The sequence below is a fragment of the Sinocyclocheilus anshuiensis genome, unplaced genomic scaffold (assembly GCF_001515605.1).
Source record: "Sinocyclocheilus anshuiensis isolate Anshui unplaced genomic scaffold, SAMN03320099.WGS_v1.1 scaffold962, whole genome shotgun sequence".
In the NCBI taxonomy this organism is placed as follows: domain Eukaryota; kingdom Metazoa; phylum Chordata; class Actinopteri; order Cypriniformes; family Cyprinidae; genus Sinocyclocheilus; species Sinocyclocheilus anshuiensis.
Genome location: NW_015537985.1, coordinates 807,898 through 818,050, shown reverse-complemented (window position 1 = coordinate 818,050; position 10,153 = coordinate 807,898). Strand labels below are relative to the sequence as shown.

The window sequence follows — 10,153 nt, the reverse complement described above, 5'->3', positions numbered from 1 at the left end:
TGCCTTTCCAAAATCATCGGCCGCATATGGGATTCATGACACATGCATTGTTGTATTGCATGTGTGTCTCAGACTCAGACTGGTTTTAATGGCGGCCTCGTTTATATCCCACTTTATATTATAGAATAGTACATAAGACAGATGGGTTCTCATTCTTCCTTAATAAAACACCATAAAAGAACCTCCCCTTTGATAAACGTGAACAATGAGCAAATGAAACTGAGCCATGTGTTCTGACAAACTGATCTGTTAATATGTACATTAACTTAGCACATAAATAACATATATAAGTTCTGCTGTCACACGACTAAATGAAGAACTGCACAAAAAGTCAATTTCAGCATATGCTAAAATTCAAATAAAATATAAATACACATGAGTATTACCATAGTATTAAAATACATTTGTCTTGAGCAATGGATGAACTCTTTGCTGCATTACCATGTACCTGTACCCCATTTGGGTTTTCCATAATTTTCTGTAATCTGTCCATCTGTTTTTTTTTTTGGACAGAATACTATGTTAATACCATGTTTTTGTAACTTAAAAACAATTTTTTTTTCTCTTGCAATGTTTCAATCCAGTGGATTTTGACCAAGTGCGTCATCATTTTATCCAGGCCCTGTTTAAGTGGTGTAGTATGTGCGTAATTTCTTTTATTTTTATTATATTAATAATATTGATATGCTATATGGAAATTATTTTGTACTATATTATATAACACACAGCAGTACTTTCTGTAAGGATCTTCTGTAATTGTAATTAACAAAATGAGACAAAAAAAAAATATTTATGTCCCTGTCAATTTTTTTCCTTCCTATAGTCTACATAATATAACAAAAACAAAATAATTACTAAAATGCTAATGCCATCTAATGTTTGCTTTCTTAAGATAAGAAGCACACTTAATCAACAACACTTTATTAACAACATCTTTTATGTGTGTGTGTGTGTGTGTGTACAGGTCAGGTCAGGTTGTCTCCTCTGCACTGTTTCCATAAAACCCTCACTACTATCCTAAGCAGATCTTCCTGCAGTCCGAACTGAAACACAAGAACATCAGCGTGATGGCCTCACATTAGCCCTCCACCTCGCTGACACCACATCCGCCAGACCACTCTGATCATGTAGAAGCTGTGACCGCTGCTGGAGATTCTCAGGGAAGCTGAGTGTGGCAGTGGCTGAGCTCTGCTAACCTTCTTGTTAACCCTCTTTGTGTGAGAAAACCGTACCGTACCTAAAGCACCATCATCAGCTGTTCATTTGCTGATACTCAGGGCATGTGTGATTACCGACATGCAGTGGTGAGGAGGTCTCCTCTGAGTGATTACTAATTATAGTTCAGACTGAGAGGGCGGCTGCTGGAGGAAACCGACCCCAGCCAGAACACAACGCCACACTAAAGTTCACAGCAGAAGGAACACTCTGGTTTTTATGTGGTGAGAAAGCAGAAGAGCGATGGAGTGGCTGTTTTTAGCCCTAAACCTGGTTATGATGGCATTTTCTAGACTATAGCAGTTTTAGATTCATCAGTAATATAAGGTTCTTTTTTATTTTATTTGAAGAGGAATCTATCCATCTATCTATCTATCTATCTATCTATCTATCTATCTATGTCTGTCTGTCTGTCTTTGTGTCCGTCCGTCTGTCTGTCTCCCTGTCTTTCTACTGGTCGGTTGAAACTGTTGTGTTTTATAAAAAGTAAGATGCAAGTTACTACATAAAGACTACAACTACCATCTTCTTCTGGAATCCTTTGCTGCTCCTGAAATCAAAGTGTGCTTAATTCTAAACAAAAGAATGTTGAGGGAGGGAGGTGAATAGATTCCTCATCTTCTTTTCATCTTTACAAGCACTTCCATTTCTGTCAGCCTGCATCAGAGACATCCGTTGCTCGCTCTTTATATGCCTTAACAAGAGGCAGAGGAAAGAATGGCTGTGACTTAAAGTGACAGCAACATTAAAGGATGGCCTTCATCTGGCATCTTGCAGGGGAAAGTGACATTTAGTTTAAAAAGTTTACAATTTAGTTAGAAGTGCACCTTGAGAACTGTGTTTACCGCACTGGACTGTGGGATGCATGAAGATGGCACTGTGGGGAATGTAAACTTCAACAGGTGAAATGCAACCTGGGCACATTTTGTCAGATGACTGACATGTTGGAGAGGAGTGTGTGCTGCTTTTATTTGAATGAGAGACAGGTGAGAGCTTTCACATATTCAAATGGATGCAATGAATTCTTCAGACTGCATTAAAGCTGAACCTGAGGCACAAACCTATGTCTGTTGTGTGGAAATATATTGCTCACAAATAAAATTGTATTTTAAGAAGCTATCAATAGAACAAATAATAAAACTGCATTACATTTAAGAGGTCATTTAGAAGAGCACTGCAATTTTAGACGTCTTTAATGTCATGTCATTTTACAGGAGTATAGAATGTTCCAGTGCACAATAGTCCGCAATTCCAAGCCATTACCTTCCACTGCAATGAAAGGACATTTTCACTGTTTTGACACATGTCACTCAGGTGACAGGGTGCTTGCCCAGTAGTATTTTTAGGAGTAGGCCTACACTTGCTATTCAGAGCTTGCTGGAACAATTTTTCAAGAGAAATCTTCTCTCTACACTTTTTCTGTGTGACAAGCTTTCACGCTTGTGTGCCATTCCTAATGTATTAAACGCAAATAAACATTGACTATTATCTATTACATTTCAAAACATTATTATTATTATCATTATTAAAATAATATTGAGATCAAAATCGAATTTTATATCTTAATAAAAATTTAAATCGCACCTTTTAAAGGTAATATACGGTATATTTAATAAGGCATAGGCCTAAGACAAGGTAGAAGAGGGCAGCTGTAAAGAAGGCAGAGCCCTATATAAGCCACTCCCCCAAGCTACACTGTGATTGGTTGACCTGATCCAATGAGTGGTAAAGCAAATGAAGTGTCACAGTGGGAGATTAGATAAATAAGTGAGTGAGGAGCAGAAGGTGGACTCGGGTTTATTTCAATTTGGCCAGATCACTAGAGCGTTGCAGGGTCTCAATCCCTAATGACCAGAGGGGGATGGGAGAGTATATTGTATGGGCTCTGTTTGGAGGAGGGGAGAATAAACAGACAAATGGATCTGAGATAAAGGATTAAACAGAGTCCTTAAGACAGTCTCAACCACAACATTCGGGATCAATGGATGACACATTTTTATTCTAACATTCAAAGTATATATATATATATATATATATATATATATATATCAGTATCTTCCATCTCCATGCTATCATGCTATCTTGGTCTTCTTGGAAATGTAGCTCTGATAATAAAAGTTACTGAACAAAGCGATCAGGCTGAAGGCATAGCTGAGCACCACCATATTCATGGAGTCAGGGAAGTCACAGTCAGCATAGAAGTTGACTGCAGTGTGAATGGTCACAATAAAGAACTGGAGCTGTGGGGGACAAAGAAAGACAGTTACACAAAAGTGACTGATCCTTTATGTTAAGTTATTATTCCCTTAAAAAATCATAATAAGAGTCTCACCAGCTGAAGGGAAGTGAGGTAGCATTTCCACCACAAGTACTTATGCATTTGGGGGCCCAATGCTGCCAGGCCATAGTACATATACATCACCACATGAACAAAAGAGTTTATGAGGCCAATAAGGAATGCTGAGGGAGAGAGAACATCTTTAGTAAATCATTCACTGCGTTGACACTTTAGAATATATGGCTCTCTGAAACAGATAAAATAGCAAAATCCATGAGATATTGTTATCAGCTGCCTAACATAATACAATACCACATGCATTTCAGAATACTTTCATTGTGTATTTCCGAAGCAATACATCACCTAGTGGTGTCAGAATGCTATTGCAACTAAATCAACCCCCAATATGTAGATGCCCATTTAGGAGCTGAATAATTATATAAATAACTGTATGTAAATAACTAAGAATTCTTAGTTAATTACATTAATACAGTGGGGTCCAAAACACACACACACACACACACACACACACATATATATAATTTGTAATAAAAAAATAATTTTTAATTACAAATTATACTGTAATTATAAGATCATTTGAGTGAGAATTAACATGAACGTCTCCCCCATGATTTGACATAATCCATTCAGCATCTTAGTTTCAATAGAAGTTTTTGTAGTTTATTACCATATTTTAAATGTTGTCTCAGACTTTTGGACCTACATTAGTTTAACGTAATAGTTTATTTTACAATCTGATTAAAGGAATAGTTCATCCAAAAATGAACATTTGCTTAACATTTACTCATCCTCAGACCTTCCAAGATGTTGATGAGTTTAACAGATTTTGAGAAACTTAGTATTACATCACTTGCTCACCAATGGATCCTCTGCAGTGAATGGGTGTCGTCAGAATGAAAAGCTGCGTGTTTGTAATAAACAAATTCATTATGAAACGTTTTTAACTTCAAATCCTTGCTTCCAGCTAAAATGCAAGTCCTCTATCCATAATATTGAGAATCATGCATAGATCAAGTAACATATACAAATGAAAACAGTCCAAAACAGTTCTAAAGGTGGATTTTGATATGAGAGGACAAAAATTATGACGGATTAATAATGAATTTGTTTATTACAAACATGCAGCTTTTTGCATCACAAGACGTTTATTAATTGACTGGAGTTGTGTGAATTGCTTGTGAACTGTTGTGATGTTTTTATCAGCTGTTTGGACTTTGACTCTGATGGCACCCATTCACTGCAGAGGATCCATTGTTGATGTAATGTTAAATTTCTCAAAATCTGTTCTGATTAAGAAACAAACTCATCAACATCTTGGATGACCTGAGGGTGAGTACATTTTCCTTGTGTGAACTATTCCTTTAAACAGTCAACTTCACCTCTATTCAAAAACTCGACATAGCCTTGTCTTGATTGATAGTAGCAGATTGTTATATTCTGCTAAGTGGACTGTTGAATGTAAATACAATAATCTGTTTTACTCCAAGGAAAGAACACTTACACTGCCCTCCTGCAACATACTTGACCCCTGCCCACCAGTTGAAAATCATGGTGCCGTGATGATACACATGCAAAAAGGTCAGTTGATTGTTCTTCTTCTCAGAATGAAGAACATCTGATGATAATGACATTTACTAATTAATGTAATAAAACATCATAAGACATTCATAAACAATGCTGATATCAAAGAACTGGATAATTCACTTACTGTATCAGTAAGTTCAATAACTTTGGAGAAGTAAAACCACCAGCACACTCTGGCCATCTGCATGGCATTAAAATGGCACAAAATTAATAAAAGCAATAATTATAATTCTTAATCTACTGTTGCAGAAATATTAACTTGTGTGTGGGAAAATGTAAATAATTTATATAAAAATAATTAGCTTACCCTCATTGCCAAGGGGGTTTCAGAGTAGTTCACAGGCTGACACACCAAACTGTAATTTGCCAACCAAGATGATGCTGTGAACTATAAGCAAAACATGAATGAATGAATGAATGGATGAATGGGACATAAGTATTTAATATTTTAGCTATCATACCTCATAAAACATATAAGCAGAAAGGCACACCATGGAAAAATAGTAAATAATAAGAAGAGCTTTGATGTTGACTGGTTCTCTGCAAGTCATGAGTTTGGGGCCAAGCCAGACGATGACAAGGTAACACAGGAAGATTTCACAGACAGGCAGCGGAGAATAAACCAAAAGCCATCCATCTGTCCTCTTGTCTGTGAGAATGAACGAATTGCTTCATTAGCTCCTTAAACCGCATTATAGCCTGTGGTTAAAGTTGTTTATAAAAGTATTTTCACAGTCTATTGGTTTCGTCAGGACCAATTAGTCAAACGTACGTAGCCTATCCGCATCAGTGTAAATAAAAAGAACTAGCCTATTGTAGTCTACAACTTGCGTTTTCTGTTGTAGTTTTTTATATCGTAGGCCTATAAAAATTATAAAGAGCAGATTTAAAGTAGTAGGCTACATCAGACATGCAATTGCTTGAAAAATACCCCCGTTTTCTAGGACCCATTGGTAACATATCTGGAGCCTTTGCCATGTCGACGGGGATACAGACACCTGAGCGATTAATAATGAAAGAGATGAATCAGGTGTTTGTTATGGACATATTGTAAAAAGAAAATAAGAAACAAACAAACAAACTAAACCAAGCCCTAAAGTATGTTAGTCACTCAATAAATATCTGTGAAATTGTATAGGCTATTAAGCGTAGATGCCTTACCATTGCGCTTGCTATTCATTCAGTAATGCCCAAACAGCGCCACCCATCGGTTACATTTAGGAACAGCGCGAGAGTTCGTTGAAGGGTGTAACTACAGGAGTAACTGTGTAAAAATGTCAATTATGATCGCTATTTCAGATCCAAGAGAGAGAAAACATGATGTTATAAATGGAATTACGACACAGAGCTCTCGTTCAGCATGCATCAGTGGCTCAATGAGGAGTTCAGGAGTTCACACATGGCATCCTCCCCAAAACGGATTACCAAAATCCCCTGGATAACTTTATTCTTTACCATCAGCTATTTTGAGCGTTGTACTGTATTAGCCATTTAAAAGTCGTTCACTATCAGTTAAGCGTAATTAATAGGCTACGAAATTAATACTGGTTTTAACTAGTTTTATAAAGTAACCTGAAATGCAGTGTTGGGGAGTAACTAGTTACATGTAACGGAATTACGTAATTTAATTACAAAATAAATGTAACTGTAATCTGTTACAGTTACTAAGAAAAAATGTGTAATTAAATTACAGTTACTTATGAAAATGTTAAAGATTACAAAGGGGGTTGCATCTGAATATTTTCACACACATACAGATTTGATTTATTTCTTTCCCAAATTGCATCGACTGCTCTAAAATATGAAACACTAAATGTTTCAGGAGTTTAGGACACAGAATAGGACAGATGCTTATTCAATAACGGTATTATTTCCTGTTTGGGTTTATGTATATGCTTTTTTTTTTTTTTATAAAGATTAACCGTTTTTTTCCCCCAAAGCATTGCTAGATGCCAGTGTTACTTGTCATGGCTAAGCAAATATGTTGATTTCAAAAAGCTAGTATTAAACTCCAATAACGTATTATTTCCTGTTTGGGTTTATTTATATGCTTTTTTTTTTTTTTATAAAGATTAACCGTTTTTTTCCCCCAAAGCATTGCTAGATGCCAGTGTTACTTGTCATGGCTAAGCAAATATGTTGATTTCAAAAAGCTAGTATTAAACTATATCTTATGATCATAAATCTGTATTTAACTGCAGAATTATCTCAAAGTAAACATAGCTGCTAAAGTCTGATTTTGTGGTGGCTGTGCTTTAAATGAGATAATTATTATCTTAATTCAAGTGAAGAATGATTTTGAAAGTCTGATACTAACTAGTGTTGAGTCCTACTGTAAAGTTAACCGTGACTGCTTTAAGTGTTTGAAAATGAAAATAACATTTGAAAAATTTGTTAAAAAATTAGAAAAGTAATCAAAAAGTATTCAAATGTAATCAGTTACATTACTTTAATAAAGTAATTGAAATAGTTACACTACTATTACATTTTAAATAGGGTAACTTGTAATCTGTAACCTATTACATTTCCAAAGTAACCTTCCCAACACTGCTGAAATGACTTCACTTATAAGCTGAATTATGAGTTAGAATTGTATTTATTAAAGCTTTACTCTCAATTTAATGCACTAATTATAGGCTGTATTGTCTCCTCTGTAAAGTGATACAAGCTTTGTTAAATTTTCTAAATACATCATGTCAGTTAAAGGAACATGTAGCTGGTTTGTTATTGGTCCAAGGTGGTCTACCAGCCCTAACCAGCACACCAGGTCAGTCCCAGCCCCATCTTGTAGATCGTCTTGGACCAACCCGAATGACCATAAATGCAACCATGTAATCCAGTACTAATTTACCAAACAATTTCTAAATTCAACAGCGCAGTATAATATGAAGGTTTTGACAGGACCAATTACACATGGTAGATGCTGTATATGATAGATACAGTGGTGTGAAAAAATGTTGGCCCCCTACCTGATTTCTTATTTTTTTGCATGTTTGTGCAAACACTTTTTCACACAGGGCCATGTAGTTTTGGATTTTGTTTTCCCTTAATAATAAAAACCTTCATTTAAAAACTGCATGTTGTGTTCACTTGTGTTATCTTTGACTAATATTTAAATTAGTTTGATGATCTGAAACATTAAAGTGTGACAAACATGCAAAAAAATAAGAAATCAGGAAGGGGGCCAACGCTTTTTCACACCACTGTATATGTAGATTTATTTTTTTTAAAGCTCTTTGTATATATTACCACTCTGGGTCATGAACATTTCCTTAACACATCATATAAATACAGGGCAGTTAACAAATAATACACAAAGCAAACTCTTTAGTTCAGCACACTCAGATATTCCCTAAAAGGAAGGAGGAAAACAGAAGTCTAGTGTGAACGACTCTTCTGCTCAACATCAGTATGCAGACCCCTGAGTCAGGTTTAAAGTGCACACTTCATTAAGAGCAATGAAAACCAACTGAATTCCCCCTTTAAGGTCAATATAAGGTCTGACTTAAGAGCAGCTCCGTTGATAAAAAAAAAGCGTATATTTTTAAACAAAAAAAAAAAGCAAACAAACAAAACTAACTGTTTTAATGACTATGTTCTTGATGTGAATGCTGGATTGGCCCCTTTGGTACGGAGGTCACATCTGAATCATCTGCACATCTGAATCTGAATGCACATGTTGGTGATGATGATGATGATCCTCATGTTGACGGTGATGATGCTCAACAGTTACAGGCTCTGTATTGCTAGTCTTGCTCTCTTCGGTAGGCTCATTTGTATCATTTTTGTTGTTTTCAAAGCCTTCTGATATGGAGAAGTTTGCATTTAACTGGAAGAGTTTCAATAAATGAACATTTTGCAAACATTTCATAAATGCTGTACTTTCTGAAGCTTCATATTGTTGAATATTTTCACTCACTGAGCAGTTGCATATATTTTTGTGGTATGTAGACCTGATGGCAGCTTCTATATAAGGGAAGTGAAGGAAACTGAAGGGCAGGGCAATGTGGAAGGTGAGATATCCACATCTGTGCAGAAAGGAAATACTAAAGAATGACCATGACATTGAACACAGAAAACAATGCTTGAGAAAAATGTTTCTGGAGAACCTACAAAAGAGTCACGTGACCCTAAAGGAAAGCTAGTCAGACTGGTCATATTACTGAATGGATTTAGAAGTGTGTTTTACTCATACCTGTCATAAACTAAGAAATCATCCTTGTCTCCCTCCAAGATGTCCCAGACGTCGTTTTGCAGTGGGCTCTGTTGATACACAGGGATGCCCTCTGCCGTCCTCCTCTTCAGCTCCCAGTACATGGCTCTGGACTGAGCATCCTGCTCGTTGACAACCAGGAATGATATGTTAGTCAGCTTGCCAAGGGCCAGCTTGTCACGCAGGTCTCCCAACCTTCCGAAACAAAAGGAAGAGAACACAAGCAGATTTAACTGACTGAGCAGCCAAGATTTTTGTATTTCAATTGTTTACAAATGGAAAGAGCAAAAACACTGAAATTATACTAGAAATAAAAACAGTTACTTTAAACGAGGAGGGTCATTCCACAAAATGGCTGTCATTTGTGTCCCTCATAAATATTGTTATACTTATGATATTGTCAGACTCTGTTCCATGTTTTGTCTGTGTCTTGCTCCCCAGGTGTTCCTTTCCCATGTTTAATTTGTCCCAGGTGTTCCCCATGATGGTTCATTGCTCCCAGGTGTGTCTCGTCATCCCCTCCTCCTGTGTGTGTGTATAAAAAGTGTTCCCAGTCCCAAGTTCTCTGTCCGCTGTGAACATCTTCCTGTGTTCGTCTCCCTTGGTTCATGCAAATAAAGTCCTGTCAACATATTCTCCAGCGTCTCCTCGTCCCTCGTGTGTGTGCATCGTGACAGATATATTCTAATTAATTTGATAATGTTTATATACTTTAATTTGTATGATTACTAAATACTAAAATCTGTATATAAACGGAAAAAGGCAATTATTTTTTCTTTATTCTTTAAATACATAAATGTTTTAATTATTTTACATTTTAAGTCTTTTATATGCTTTGAAAT

General features: G+C 36.1%; 1 protein-coding gene and 1 pseudogene across 1 annotated transcript; both read right to left on the bottom strand.

Moving 5' to 3' along the window:
• Positions 1-2,828: 2,828 nt before the first annotated feature.
• LOC107674226 (elongation of very long chain fatty acids protein 4-like) lies at positions 2,829-6,719 on the bottom strand (annotated as a pseudogene).
• Positions 6,720-8,282: 1,563 nt separating this feature from the next.
• On the bottom strand, positions 8,283-9,736 carry LOC107674235 (selenoprotein Pb-like). The gene is made up of 4 exons (XM_016468157.1): positions 9,636-9,736; positions 9,294-9,506; positions 9,018-9,126; positions 8,283-8,927 (listed from the first exon to the last, which is right to left on the bottom strand). Exons 1-4 carry the CDS (start codon positions 9,671-9,673, stop codon positions 8,736-8,738), a joined length of 552 nt encoding a protein of 183 aa, XP_016323643.1. The 5' UTR covers positions 9,674-9,736; the 3' UTR covers positions 8,283-8,735.
• Between the last annotated feature and the right edge of the window lie 417 nt (positions 9,737-10,153).

Bases quoted from the DNA above. Each gene is read 5' to 3' on its own strand.
- LOC107674235 (XM_016468157.1), bottom strand. From the start codon at position 9,673: ATGACAGCCATTTTGTGGAATGACCCTCCTCGTTTAAA. The intron at 9,127-9,293 runs GTATGAGTAAAA...CTTTCTGCACAG, and splicing joins GATTTCTTAGTTTATGACAG to ATGTGGATATCTCACCTTCC. The intron at 8,928-9,017 runs GTGAGTGAAAAT...AAACTCTTCCAG, and splicing joins AAAATATATGCAACTGCTCA to TTAAATGCAAACTTCTCCAT.